This window comes from Protopterus annectens, chromosome 6.part0 (assembly GCF_019279795.1).
Source record: "Protopterus annectens isolate FY-2018-M chromosome 6.part0, PAN1.0, whole genome shotgun sequence".
NCBI classification, from domain to species: domain Eukaryota; kingdom Metazoa; phylum Chordata; order Ceratodontiformes; family Protopteridae; genus Protopterus; species Protopterus annectens.
In genome coordinates, this window is record NC_056737.1 from 1,916,799,541 (window position 1) to 1,916,815,360 (window position 15,820).

A 15,820-nucleotide genomic window follows, 5' to 3' on the forward strand; every position below is an offset into this window, starting at 1 on the left:
AAGATCGCTGTTCCAACAAAAAAATAAAAATAAAAACAAAAATCAAACATTACATTAAGTGGGGGGGCTTTGCCCCCCCTACAGCCTCCTACTTAAATATACCAACTCAGAGACCGCACTACAGTGCCGAAAACGGCAAAGCACCAAAGCGGACAAGCAAATTCTTTCTCAGGGAAGGAATTCGCTTAACAGCCGCTTTCATGTTTTCCGTTTTCAGCCTTTTCAGTTCGACTAAGATGCATTCAAAAGAATGCATCTTCGGTCTTCTAATATAGACCCGGAGTATGTTGAAACATCCAAGGTCAGAAACAAGACCCCTTGGAAGCAGGTGAATCATGTATAGGAAGGTGTTCACGTGAAATCTGAGGTGAAAATCAGGAGGGATGAGGAATTTGCAAAGTTTTCTATGGTACACAGTCATTATAACGTCATGAAATTGCATGAGCAGTTTGATAAGAAAATGTATAAAATTACAGTTTTTGTATGTAAAAAGTGAGAATGCTTCATCAAGAATTATAAAGACCAACTCCCAGCGCTGTTAAGAATAAAATTTCTGTTCGCACATCCTGAAGTGTTCCTGACTAAAAGTATACAAGGTAAATTCTTAATGTTATTTACTTATGACTTTTACATGCATGAGGGTGGGCACAGGAAAGGCATGAATGATCATTAGACTTAATGGCTTTGTGTACACAAAAAGGAAATAAAAATGGACTTTATAGGGGGGTCTGGGTGTAAAAAAATAAAACTTAAAAATTAAATATTTGGTAAGCTACATTTTGGGAACAGTTTTATGTTTGCAATTTATTATGAAACTCTTAAAACTCAGTATGAGATTTTATTTTATTACACCTTTAAATCCCAAACATTCCATACACATGTATGTGTGTGTCTGTAACGGTTTGCTAACACAATACTGAAGCCTGCAACCTAGAAATCATAATCCTGAGACCATAAAATTGAAAGACCAAAATGCTGAAGACCACAATACTGAACTTATGGACTTGCCTCCATTCAGGATCCATGTTAGCATTCGTTCCAGAGTCCACACACCTGCAGGACCCAGGTTAGCTCTCTTTTCTAGGTTCACACTGGTAGGAGATTCCAGTATTCAAGATTTTTAGATATTGGGGACTTCGGTCTTTTGATATTTCCATATTATGGTCTCAGGATTCTGATTTTCAACATTGTGGGCTTCAAGATTGTGACAGTAATCAAACTCTGTACATATAATACACACACAAAATTATACACATGTACACACACATATGAATGCATGCATACACAAGTGTGTAATCAGTAGGGGCACAAATCCAAAAGCACACAGTGAAGGGTACAATATCACAGCAAAAAAAATAAATAAATAAATAAATATAGAAAAAGCTATTATCAGATGCCTGGAAGATTAAAAATAGTACTCCTTTAGACATTATTCTGTACTTTACAAGTCTGGAGATATAGTACTACTTCACTTCTACTTTTGCAAATAATCTTAAACAGCATAATTCTTAAATCAAAATGACAGATAAGCCAGCAATGTCTGCACATTTCACAGCGGTGCTGAAATCTCAGTATGTAAAATTTCAGCATACACTTCTGGATCCATGTTTTCACATACTGTTCAACTTCAATGCTTAGGCTATATGTAGCTTTTACTTCTGTAAAATTTCACAGCATGGCTAGTGCACATCTTCTACTGTACTTAATCTCAAATTTCAGGTTTCTCCACATATTTATGCACCTTGCCACTTACGCATTCTGTGTTTATGCACCAACTTTGACTGTATGTTAGGCAGAGTCTGGCTCTTTTATCAGCAGCTCATAAGGCCACCCTGATCGGACTGAAGCTGTCAATGAGATGGCAATTTGAGACCTCACATTTCAAATAGAGCATTGACTCATCAACAAATCAGTATAAAGTAAACAAGTAATCCACATCTCTCCTACATATTAAATACACAAGTACGCACTCTCTCCTACATATTAAATACACAAGTACGCACACATTGGACTATCACCAATAAAAGTGGAATAGTCACAATCTCTACAAAATCAGGACTATTCCCCTTCATACACGATACTAGTTAATTTAGTTAATTTAACAGTCTCTGCTATCCTCCCAATTTGTTGTAATGGTCAGTAGACTGCCTCCTGACCTCTTTCTACTTCACTGTGGGGAACTTTACTGAAATGCAGTCTTACACCTTTCAAATGGGTTGTCTCCCAAATATACAGACTACACCTTATGATTCTACTTACTGGAGACAACAAAACCACTTCTGGGTTCAACAAGTACTTTGAGTCTCAAGGCTAGTGCAAAACCTTGCACAGCAATAAGTCTGACATGATAGGACATAATAAACCTGTCCACATTCTGAAACGAGTAGAAAATTTTCCAATAAATCCTTGCATTCCAGACACATCACCTAAAATCTCATGATTTAGCTGCAACAGAGAGATGATGTTAGGTAGAGTGTTTCTCACACATGGTTATGTCTATTGCTCTGCTTGCCGTTTTACCTGTTCATTATCTTATATGACCAAATTTGATCCAAAGTGAAACAGTCACCAGTAATCAAAGCCTCTGGCTACTGCAATCAAAGTTTATATAGCAGGGAAAAAAATTGCAGTACTCTCTATAAACCTGATGCCTGATAAAGAAAAAGCATTTGCAAAATCATCCACTTTTGGCAACAAGTAAGAAATACTGATACAGAACTAGCATTCTACAGGATTTCAACCTACTCTGGCAACCAAATGACTACTAAAGCCACTTAATGTTTAGCTCCAAGGTATATCAGTAAGTTAAGCCAGTAAATAAATAAATACAATCACTCATTACAGTGTATGGAATAACCAACAATGCTAACAGATTAGCCTAGATTTTAATAAAAATTACCAAACCAATTCTCAACCTCAATAACTCTTCCAAGACATCATCCGTGATTATACACACACATTTACCCCACCACGGGTCTATATCACGAAGTCGAACGATAAAGAGAGAGAACGCTCTTATATCGAACACTAAAAATTGAAAGCATTGAATGTCGAATACACGGACCAACAATTTTTTGCCCAGGGAAAAAAAAAATCACAGGGCCGTTTTCGGGACTTTGCCATTTCCTCTACTGTGGTGTGATCTCGGAATTGGTATATTTAAGTGGGGGGTATGGGGGGCACAGCCCCCCACTTTAATTTTGCCTTTGGATTTGTTTTTTGTTCCCGGGGGGGAAATCACGGTTCCGTGTGCTCAACATTTACTGCTTTCAGTTTTTAGTGTTCGATATAAAAGCGTTCACTCTTTTTATTGTTCAACTTTGTGATATAGATCCAGTCTGAAGACTCTACAAAGCAAAACAATGTGAACAGCTCTAAAAATGCTGTACAGTGACTTGTAACCTTGTGTGTTAGTCAAGAAATTTGTGCAAAAAAATCTGACTTTTATATGAAATACATGGTGATGATAAAAAGGAAGGAAATAATTCCCTTAGAAATGTATTTAAATGTTTAATTCACAGCCACATACTTCCAGTCTGACAACTGTAATAATTCATTTTTTAACTGCAGCTGTAGACAGTGTGTACCGTTACCAATGACCACAGATGCCGAGCAAGATAAAAACAGTTCCTGAAGATGCAAGTATAATGGTACATCTGGTGTCCTCAAAGAAGAAAAAAATGGCTCCTGAAGATCAGTAGCTTGCACTTGCATTTCTTCCTTGAAGTTACATTTGTATTTAAATGCATGCATAAAGGAAAAAAAGAAAATACCTGCAACAGAAAAAAAGCATCTCTGAAGTATCTCCTGCTAGGAATCAATGAGCTCTAGCGAACAGCTGTCATTCACAGCCAAACCTCCAAACTCCAATCACTGCAAGTATATTAATAGCAACACAGGACTTGACAGCTACAATGGACAGTGTGCAGTTACCAATGCCTACATATAAAGATACCTGCTTCTATATGAGGACTGGACCATTGTTACAGGCAATGTGCTCTGTTAACCATCACCACAGATATTAATACTTCTACTTCAATGTTTTTCCCCCTTGTTTTTGGATTACAAAACTGCTCCTGAACTTATACAAAAGATAGATAAAATAAGTACGTAAAAAGTATTGTATCAAATCAAACACCAGCTCATTTTAGCAAACAAAAGCCACTGCAAAATCTTACTAACATCTACACTTCTTTAGGATTGCCATACAAAAACACATTAAACAATATATATGCTTAAAACAGCACAGCAAAAAACGAACATGAAAGGTTGATGAGCCCTCAAATATTATTTGCACAAAAAAATACACCCATACTTAGTCTATGTGATTCTACTGTTTGCAAATTTACAACAGGTTTCAAAAACAATAAGACAAGTTGTGAAGATATGTGAAGGCTACCAGCTTAACTAGATAGAATTTTGTAGATAATTCTAGGTCACTGTAAATATGAATATAATCCACAGGCTTGTCCTCTTAAGAAAACTGTGTTAAATGCTGAACTTCAAAAATTTAACTACAGTGCACTCTGCTGGAAGAAAGCTATCCTCCAAAAAAAGGAAGCCAATCTGGTGGTCCCCTGCCATAAACAAACTGTGCAACAGAAGGAAGAAACTGTTGCAAAAGAGAATAAAATCCCAGAGTGGAGGAACTCCATGGTTGGCCTCAGTAAGAACCCGAGATCCCTTATAAGATCCTCCAAAGCTAGCTACGAAAACAAAATCGCCACTAAATCCAAGGACAACCACAAAGCATTCTATAGCCAAGTCAAGAATCTAGATGGCAACACCCAGATCTGCTCTGAGTTACAGCACAAAGACATGAAAATTACAGAACCAACTGATACTGCCAACATCCTGGCAGATGTGCTAACTTTACCCCCCTCTCACCCCCTATAGGGCCCATATCTATTCAGGAAGAATGCAGAGTCCCTGTAAATCACAATTACGCAGGTAAAAGCTGCAATCTCTAAAGCCAAAAACACAGCATCCATAGGACCGGACAACATCCCAGGCTGCGTTTTACACAAACTTCAGAACGAACTGGTTCCCCATCTAGCCTCCCATCAAGTTTTGTGCCCACCGAATGGCGCACAGCAACAGTTATCCCATTCCGCAAAGGGGGAGCCACCACTGATCCCGGGAACTATCGACCTATTAGCCTGACGAGCCTGGTCTGCAAGGCCATGGAATGTATCATCATGGAACTCATAAACAAAGACATTGGTAACCTCCAAACTCTGGATCCCACCCAGTTTGGGTTTGTGAAAGGCAGATCATGCCTCCTGAACCTGTCGACTTCTTTGAGGCAGTCACCAAAGCCGCGGAGGAGGGTAAGGTGGTTCACACAGCCTATCTTGACCTTGCCAGGGCTTTCAACACCATCCCCCATTCTGGGATTATAGCTAAACTCACTAAACTAGGTATAAATCCCTACGTCACAAGATGGGCTGCCAACTGGCTCACTGACAGAACCCACACTGTAAAAGTTGCAGACTCCAAATCTGACCTCAAAGCAGTGACAAGTGGAGTACCACAGGGTTCCATCCTGGGACCTCTCCTGTTTGGTATCTACTTCTCTGAAGTACAGGCTAACACACAAGGCCTCTGGCTAACAAAGTTCGCAGATGACTGCAAACTAGGAACCATAGTCAAGTCCCCAAATGATGTGGACATCCTACAGAAGGGCCTCACTGAGACAGATGCCTGGTGTCAGAGCCATGGCCTCAAGCTCAATGCCAAAAAGTGCAGTGTCATCTCCTTTGGTAAAAACTCTGTACCCATGAACTACCACATAGGCAGCAATCTAGTTAACACCGAATGCGTGATAAGAGACCTTGGGACCCAGGTGGACAGTAGTCTCTCCTTTGATAGTCACATCGCCACAGTAGTCAGGAAGTCCTTCTACGTGGCACACCTCATCATAAAAGGGTTCTCATCCAGGAAAAAAAAAAAAAAAGAGGTCATTGCTCCCCTCTACTCGACACTCATTAGACCCATTATAGAGTACAACGCCCCTTTTGGAATGTACCTCACAAGACATCTGCAGCAGCTGGAAAGGCCACAGAAGTACCTCACAAAGAGGATTACTAGCCTCAAACAAATGCCCTACACTGACCGCCTCAAAAAACTCCAGCTTTACTCCGTAGCATATCGCCTACTCCGAGGTGATCTCTGCCCAACATATAAAACTACGTCAAACCCAGAGCTGTTGGACATGCTATACCTAAGGAAATCCCAATCCCTCCGAGCTACATGCTCTAGGGACCTAAACCATGTCACCACAATAAACAGGACACGCTGGAGGGATAGATTCCTGTCCCAGAGACTTCCTATATTCTGGAACAAGCTACCTATCTATGTCAAGCAAAGTTCTTCATTAGCACTCTTCAAGAAAAATCTTGATGAGTGGATGGGAAATAGGAAATACACCCCGGGGATCACTTCTGTGTCTCTGCTCGACAGTGGCATCTTGGGTGGCGTAAGCCATGGAACCTTGCTGGCTAGGCTTACGTAGGCCCTTGGGCCGATAGCCTAGTACCTACCTATGAACCTATAAGTCAATCATTGTATGACTGATCTCAAGGCTCGGAGACAATGTCTGGACTGAGGAATTCCTTCTATTGTTTTGAGACCAGAGTTAACTGCTACATTTTACATATTTAACGACTTTTACTGCTGTAGTTTCCTTGCCAGGAGCAAGATCAAAGAAATGTTAAAACTCTGAGTTTCTGTTAGCCTGGGAACCAGAGACAAATGATGTAATCTAAAATGAGTCAGCAGTGATGTATTATTTTTAAGACCATCTCAGAGAGAGAGAGAAAATCACAGCATTTTTGCATTTGTCTTCAGAACTGACCACTCACCAGTACTCTGCTTTGCTCTACATGTAAGTTTATTTAGAACTGTGATTAAATCTGACTAAATTCCTGTCTAAGAGTAGTCTAGCTGTTTTCTATACTTATGTCAGAAGATTCTACAGTATTATTTTAAGCATTTTCCTGTGATTTTTGAACTCTTGACTAGCTCTGTGTTGAATTGAGAAGATTTGCCTTGCTCTGTGTTGAATTGAGAAGATTTATCTTGTGTTTTTTTATTATTTATTATTAAATATTTTTAAACCTTTCAACCGTGGCTGTTTTGTAGAGAGATAATTTAAGCTCTAGAGTACATTGCATGTATACAGTGATACTGTACAAAGCGACTATAAATAAGCCTTGCTGTTCATCACACTAATTGGAGAATATTGCACAGTAATAATTGGACACCCTTTGGTAAGGGCTTTTTTTAGTAGCTGATGGTGGCAGTGATTACTACCTTATAGCCTGGCAGGAGAGGGCACAGCTGGAGAACTTGTGTCAGCCGTTCCCAGGAGTGTCTGTGTGTGTCAGCTACTTGGGCAGGGTAATGAAGCACTGGTCGGACAGAGATGGTGCTGGAGGTTTTAGCTTGATCACTAGGCTGAGATCTGGACCCTATAGCTGTGCCAGTGGGGAGTTTTATTGGGCTCCGGAGAGAAAGGGATAAACCAGCCCCAGACTGACTGTGATCTCTGTGTGCTCTTAAGGGAAATTGTACTTTACTGTGTGTACTTGTTACCCTCCCAATGTGGACGCCCCCCACTGGTGCTAGTGATGAGGACAGAAGCTCCTTGATTACTGGGTCAGTGCACGGGCATCACATACTCATTGGTTGGCAGTGGTGGGATATCCACACCACATATTAATTGGTTGGCAATTGGCTTGTAGTGGTGTGGACAGTGAATTCCTGTAGCTTGTGTACAGTGATCTCTGAAGGTGTTTTTGTACTCTAAATCAGCCACGCAGTGAAGATTCGGAGTTCAGATCACAACTGTTTTTATTTCTTTTGTTACCTTAGTTAGTCAGGGAGAGCAGGCAAGCATGTCAGCAGAGGAGTGTGGCAAGCTGACAAAGAGCCAATTGGCTGAGATGTCACAGGCTAAGGGACTGGTGCATACAAATCTGACTAAGGCAGACATGATTGCAGCTTTGGTCACAGCTGCATCAGAAAATGGCAATCAGGAGGGCGATCAGACTGGCTGTGGAGATGTACAACACTCAGAGAATGGACAGCTCAACCTTTCTGCAGAGGACTTAAAAATCCATCTGGAGTTAAAGAGACTTGAGTTGAAGGCCAGGTGTTTGGAAACAGAAGCAGCAGAGAGACTGACACGTCTACAGGCTGAGGAGAATGAGAAACTGCTATGGCTTGAAGCCAAGGAGAAGGAAAGGCAGAGGCAGGATGAGAGGGAGATGCTGACTCTTCACCAGAGTCATGGAGGCAATGGAGAAGGGAGTAACCGGAACACAGAAGCACAAAAGGTCAGTAAATTTCTTATGCAGTTTACAGAGGGGGATATTTTGATAGTTTCATTCATATGTTTGAAAGGGTATGTAAAACAGTATGATGTTGACCAAAGGCTCTGGGTACGGTTCCTGATCACCTTACTCCATGGTGAAGCTGTAAATGTACTTTCCAAACTGTCAGACAATGATTTCTTAAATTATACTGCTGTTAACAATTGTCTGGTAGAATTTTTTAAGCCAACACCTGAAACTTATAGGAAAAAGTTTCATGAGCATAGACGCAAGGCAAAAAAAGTTTGTGTGAATATGCAGCTGAACTGAGCACTTATTTTCATAGGTGGGTGAGTGGATGGCAGGTCTCCACTTCTGAAGGGCTGGCAGACCTTTTGGTAAGGGAACAAACCCTTACCACTTTGCCTGAGAACATAAAGATCTGGTTAGCTGACAGAATGTGCTACTTCAGATGAGTTGTGGAAGAAAGGAGACCTATACCTAGCAAACAGGGCATCCCTGCACAGGAAACGTACCCCCAGTACTGCTCATGGGTCTAAAGGAACCCATGGTGGGCAGCCACAACAGAATCTGCCAGTAGCAGGGGAAGCCACTAGTCTAGCTACACATTCAGGACCTAGGGTTAAATGTTTTGAATGCAACCAGTGGGGCCATGTGGCATACAGATGTCCACAGAGGCAAGGTGGGGACTAAAAGGTAAGGGAGGCAGTAAGCGAGAAAGACAAAATACCAATAGTAGGTTGTCTTGAGACAACAGGGGTACCAGACTACTATCCTGCAGATGTCCTGATAGGGAAGGATTTTGATGAGGCAAAACTATGTGTTAATGCAGTTACACGCAGTCAGGCTTCAAGACAAGCAAGTGTTTCTGGTAGCCTGGGGAGAGACCCAGGCAGACAGCATACTTACAGCCAGGACTGGTGAGGTGGTTACTGCAGGGAGGGAGCTATTCTGTAGCAGTGAGACTGAAGGTGAGCCACAGCTGCTTGCAGGTGCTGATGTTCCCTTGGACAGAGTGACTGCAAAGGTAGAGGTGAGTAGTAGTACCCAGGCTGACAGTGAGGCACCGCTGTCACAGGATGCCAGACTTCCTGTGGAAGGGGAGCTGGGAAGGGTTACAAAGAGAGAGTTGAGACAGGCTCAGCTCTCAGACCCTACATTACAAGGCCTGAGGGAGATAGCCAGTGAGACACCTGATTTAAGGGAATGGGGAATCTGTATACTGGGACAAAGGGTTACTGTACAAGACAGTGGACCCCTGAGGGAGGGCTAGAAAGTGAGAGAAAACAGCAGTTGGCAGTGCCTAGAGCCTACCATCTTGTGCTTCTAGCCATACCCCATAGTATTCCCTTAGCAAGTCATATGGGCATAAAACGTACAAAGAGACGTCTTATGCAGAACTTCTATTGGCCTGGGATTTCCAGAGATGTAACAGGGTACTGCAGGACCTGTGAGCATGCAAAAAGGTAGGCAAGGCAGGAAACAAGGTAAGAGCTCCTTTGATACCTCTGCCTGTGACTGAGGAGGCATTTCAGAGGGTAGCTATGGATATTGTGGGGCCTCCGAGTACCCAAAGTTCCACAGGGAAAACGTATAACCTAGTGGTAGTAGATTATGCTACAAGATACCTTGAGGCAGTGGCTTTGTCCTCCACTGAGACAGAAAAGGTGGAAAATGCTTTGTTAGAGATTTTCAGCAGGGCAGGCTTCCCAAAAGAAATACTGACTGACGGAGGTGCCAATTTCATGTCAAAACTGCTGGCCTGTTTGTGGAAGTACTATGAGGTGAAGCATCTGAAGACCACCTTCTACCATCTCCAGACTAATGGTCTTGTTGAGAAGTTAAACTCTACAGTCAAGTCCATGCTACCGGCATTTGCAGACCAGTTTAAGAGGGATTGGGACATATTTGCCCCATTTGTTGTTTGCTTACAGAGAGGTTCCCCGGAAATCCACAGGTTTTTCACCCTTTGAGTTGCTGTATGAGCATAGGGTGAGGGGGCCTCTAGATTTAATTTGTAATGAGTGGGAAGGTGAGTGTGAAACTCACAAGGAGTCTGTTGTGGCTTATGTCCTAAACCTCAGGACAAGGCTAGGGAACTCATGGGCTTGACCCAGGAGAACTTGGCAGAAGCAGCAGAAAAATGTCTGGTATGACAGGAGTGCTCAAGCTAGAGCCTATGCTGTTGGGCAGCAGGTAATGGTTCTCATTCCTGTCAGACACAACAATCTGCAAGCAGCTTGGGAAGAACCCTAGAAGGTGGTAAGTGGTGTTAACTATATGGTAGAACTGCTAGGCAGGAGCACAAATTGTACCATGTTAACATGATGAAACCATACCATGATAGTGAGGCCCTTGTGCCGAGTATTTGCAGTGGATTGTGGTGACTGATCTCCTCAGTGAGGCTCAGACTGACACCTCAGTGGAAGGGGTAGCAACGTCCCAGCAGCTATCTCCTACCCAGGTTCGAGAAATCCGAGCAGTGTTACAGGAGTTTGGGGACATGTTCACTGGGAAACCAGGGTGCACCCACCTGGTGCAGCACCAGGTGGATACAGGACCCCAAAGGTCTACTAGGCATTCCCTTTACATGGTGCCTGAGAGAGTCAAATAGACTCTTAGGGAGGCGATACAAGAGATGCTGGAACTAGGAGTAATTCAAGAGTCCAATAGTCCCTGGGCCTCCCCAGTGGTGCTGGTGCCAAAGAAGGATGGCAGCACCAGGTTGTGTGTGGACTACAGGAAATTAAATAGTCACACACAGTCAGATGCCTATCCCATGCCTAGGATAGACGAGGCCCTAGAGCAGCTAGGTGGGGCCAAGTATCTTACCACCAGTGATCTTACCAAGGGTTACTGGCAGGTGCCCTTGACTCCCAGTGCTAGAGAGAGGTCAGCCTTTGTGACTCCTTTTGACTTGTATGAGTTCATAAAGTTGCCCTTTGGGATGAAGAAAGACCCAGCAACCTTCCTGAGGCTGGTACATCATATCCTAGCAGGAGCAGGAAGGTTTGCCCTTGTGTACCTAGATGACATTGCCATCTACAGCCATTCCTGGCAAGAGCACCTTCAACATGTCAGGGGGGTGCTGGGCAGACTACAGAGGACAGGTCTGACCATTAAGCCAAGCAAATGTCAGGTGGGTATGGCAGAGGTCTCCTACTTGGGACAGAGTGGGGAGTGGTAAGATCAGGCCAGAACCTGCCAAAGTGGAATCCATTCAGGCATGGCCTGTATCTGTTACCAAAAAGCAGGTGAGGGCATTCTTAGGGACAGCAGGGTACTACAGAAAGTTTGTCTCCAGTTACAGTACCATAGCGGCTTCCCTCACAGATATGACAAGGAAGAACAGGCCAGATAAGGTAGTGTGGACCCCCGCATGTGAGCAGGCATTCCAGAAGCTTTGGGAGGACCCCCTGTGTTTGTCAGTCCAGATTACAGCAAATAATTTGTTGTGCAGGTGGATGCTTCAAACCACGGGGCGGGGCTGTACTTAGCCAGATTTCTTCAGAGGGAGAAGAGCAACCAGTGGTTTCTCACTGTAGTTACAGATCACAATTCCCTAACAGGGTTACACCGAGCCAGCCAGCAAACTGCCAAGTTGCTAAGATGGATCCTAGGGTTGCAAGCATATACGTCAGTGCAGCACCGCAGTGGGGTTGGCAACGCCAATACAGATGGGCTCTCAAGACAGGGGAATGGGGTAAAGTATACTCAGATAGACCTAACCCTCTCAAGCAACGTTTCTCAAGGGTCACTTGAAAAATTAGCTTGAGTCCTCCGCGGGGGGGGGGGGGGGGATATGTAAAGATATGTGAAGGCTGCCAGCCTAGCTAGATTGAATTTAGTAAATAATTCTATGTCATTGTAAATATGAATATAATCCACAGGCTTGTCCTAAATGTAAGAAAGCTGTGCTAAATGTTGAACTTCAAAAATGTAACACAGTGCACTCTGCTGGAAGAAAGTTGATAAGTCAAGCATTGTATGGATGTTTGATCTCAAGGCTCGGAGACATAATGTCTGGACTGAGGGATTCCTTCTATTGTTTTGAGACCAGAGTTAATTGCTAGATTTTACATATATGTCTTTTACTGCTGTAGTTTCCTGGCCAGGTGCAAGATCAAAGAAGTGTTAAATCTCTGAGAGTTTCTGTTAGCCTGGGAACCAGAGAAGAATGGTGTAATCTAAAATGAGTCAGCAGTGATGAATTATTTTTTAGACTTTCTCAGAGACGGTATCAGAGCATTTTTCTTCAGAACTGACCACTCACGAGTACTATGGCTTTGCTCTATATGCAAGTTTATTTAGACTTGTGATTGCTCTTAGATAGGAATTTAGTCAGATCCTATTTACTATATATTTATGTCAGACTATTCTACAGTATTATTTAAGCATTTTCCTGTGATTTCCAAACTCTTGACTAGCACTGTGTTCAATTGAGAAGATTTGTCTTGTGTTTTTATTATTAAATATTTTTAAACCTTTCAACCGTAGCTGTTTTGTGTAGAGATAATTTAAGCTGTACAGTACACTGCATGTATATACTGATACTGTATAAAGCCACTCCAAATAAGCCTTGCTGTTCGTCATACTAACTAACTGGATAATAACATTGCACTGTAATAATCGGACACCCTTTGGTAAGGGCCTTTTTAGTAGCTGATAAGACTAGTTGGTGGCAGTTTTTACTACCTTATAGCCTGGCAGGAGGGGACAAAGCTGGAAAACCCATGCCAGCCTTCCCCCAGGAGTGTCTGTGTGTTTGTATATAAACCAAATCTCAAAGTGTGTGTGTGTCAGCTACTTGGGCAGGGGCACGAAGCACTAGTTGGACAGACAGGGTGACGGAGGTTTTAGCTTGACCACTAAGCGGAGATCTGGACCCTACAGTTGTGCCAGTGGGGAGAGTCTTATTGGGGATCTGGAGAGAAAGGGAGAAACCAGCCTCAGACTTACTGTGATCTCTGTGTGCTCTTAAGGGAAATTGTACTTTACTGTGTGTGTGTATTTATTATCCCTCCCAATGTGGACACCCCCCCACTGATGCTAGTGGTGAGGACTGAGGCTCCTTGATTACTGGGTTAGTGCATGGGCATCACACTAGTGATAAAGCTTCAAGTTATATTCTACTAAGCATGTGACACTGCAAGATGATGCTGGTTGCATCCAAGCTACAACCTTTTCCACTTCATAATGAACCAGCTTGTGGGCAGAAGCAACTGCCTGTTCTGTGAGATTACTCAACTGCCGAAGACCTTTTGTCTATTATCTTCCCTACAAACATAACAGCCTAATTCAGCTGAACTGCTACCATTCATGGTTATGCAGCTACATTATTGAGCTAGAACTTCTCGTACATATCTTCTGTAATTAATAGCACACAAAACTACACACGTAAATGTTATGCAAAGATGCATAACTTGAAGTGGGAAAAAGAAATGTGTTGGGCTGCAATCTGTACATGAGAAGAACAGGAACAAAGTGTTGAGGTAGAACATGACAAAACACGTTCCTATTAACACACAACAATGAATGTGTGAAACAACCTCTCTGGAAAAGAAACATAACTCAAACAAATGTATTTAAGAATACAAGACAGAAAAACAAAAGTAATTTTCTGAAAGAATAAGAAAATACACATCTCCTGAGAAATGCATGCAACTAATACCTATACTGTCACAATTTCAAGACTCAAAGATTCTAACTGTACTATTTTGACCTTACTGCCAGGATCATATCTCAAAGTTTGTACTACAAATTTGCTACTAGAAAATACTTATTATTTTCCATTTCATACCATATAATGGCTTATCTCATATTCTCAATGAAATGTGATATTTGTAAAATGACATTTGTTGTATCTACTGTTATTTAAATTATATTTGTTTATGCATATTTCCTTTTGCAAACGCTGTTGATACTGTAGCTTCCTAATGGTCTGGGACAAGGGCGTGTGGATCAGCCCATCAACCATGTTAAAAGGTAAGTAAATAAATGTATACGTATATAAATAAAATTTCATGAAGCTAAAAACAAACGCATTACGGCATCAATGTTTCTGATAGAGTCTAGAACGTGCCCAACAAATACACAAGCTATGTAAACTTTCTTTTTTTACAACAGCGACTGAAATGGATCTTTGTGGATCAGATACACAAGCTATGTAAACTTTCTTTTCTTACAACAGCGACTGAAATGGATCCTTGTGGATCAGCACATTCCATAAATCAACAAAAACAGTAAAAAAAATAAATATGCAAGCAAACTTCAGTTCACTGTTGCTGGTCTACCCTCAATCTCTTTTTAATTTTTCCCAATTACTAATACGATTACAATAACACAATCAATGGACCCGAAAAATGACATCTGCAGTTTGTACTACACACAGAAGTTTACTTCGTTAGCAGGATCAGACTTTAAAAACATCAAAGACCAAGATATGTTTACTGTTAATAAAGAAGTATTGGTCCCCCAAGCCAGCCTAGATTTAAATTATGATCTGATGAAGCTCCTGCCCATCATTCCTAAACATCAGTCCCCAACTTTGGGGTCTTGAATCACTGAAACCTTCTACTGTCACTACATGGCAAATGGTTTACACAAAAATAGGCTGGTGCCTGAGAAAACAAACTAGTTACTGCTGTCCTGACACTGTTCTCGCTACTTAAAACATCCACAGTCATCAGGGCAACAAACAAGAACACCGGAAACACCAACTAACCACTCCAGAGTTTAATTGTTATTAGCTATTTTTAACAACACTGCGCAAAATGTACAAAACAACTCTGGCGAGGGTAGCTATTGTCTGTATTACCAGCACACAACTGTCATTTTAACACTGTCACTGTTCAGACTTCTGCTTATCTGTTACGTCCCCTAGCTCGGTGTTTACAGAATATAAGCCCAAAATGTTTAGGCCAAATGAAGCGGGTTCCTCCTACTCACCGGAAAGTCTTCAAAATCTGAAAAGGGTCTGCCGTAGAACAAATCATCTAACTCCATATCGCCAAAGGAAGACATATCAGGCAGCCGTCACAGGCTGTCCTCGTTAACAGGAACCGCGCGGAGCAGGGATCGGAGTAAACAAATCCACACTACCAACACGGACCACACAAAGGTGCGCACCTATAGGAGCGGCAAATACACCAAGAAGGGAGAGGAACAGCGGCAGAAGCGCAACAGTCCCCTCTGCTGGCCAGTATTTGACATTGTTTTTTTCGCTGGTTGGACGGGCGCAGAGCCATGACGTGTTTCTTTGTCAATAACAGATGGGATAACGTGTCTGGAAAAACAAGCTCAAATAATTAATGATTGGAGTGAGCGATGAAGCTTTGATATTTCTGTACAAGTGCTACATTCTAGTTGACAAACCTCTCAGGTGTACCTCATTATGAGTAACGTTCCTCAGTGTGTTTTTAAAGGTCCCTATTCCGGCTTTGTATTAGAACATTACCCCACCGCGATTTTCGCGCAGGAATGGG

The 15,820-nt window shown here is 42.2% G+C and overlaps 1 protein-coding gene across 1 annotated transcript in view; it reads right to left on the minus strand.

The window, feature by feature from the left end:
• The window catches only part of CNPPD1 (cyclin Pas1/PHO80 domain containing 1), a 537,141-nt gene extending 521,617 nt beyond the window's left edge, over positions 1-15,524 (minus strand). Inside the window, exon 1 of the mRNA XM_044075228.1 lies at positions 15,285-15,524. Within this exon, the coding sequence (XP_043931163.1) occupies positions 15,285-15,359 (75 nt within the window). The 5' untranslated portion in view covers positions 15,360-15,524. The remainder of the gene's footprint in view (positions 1-15,284) is intronic.
• Positions 15,525-15,820: the final 296 nt, after the last annotated feature.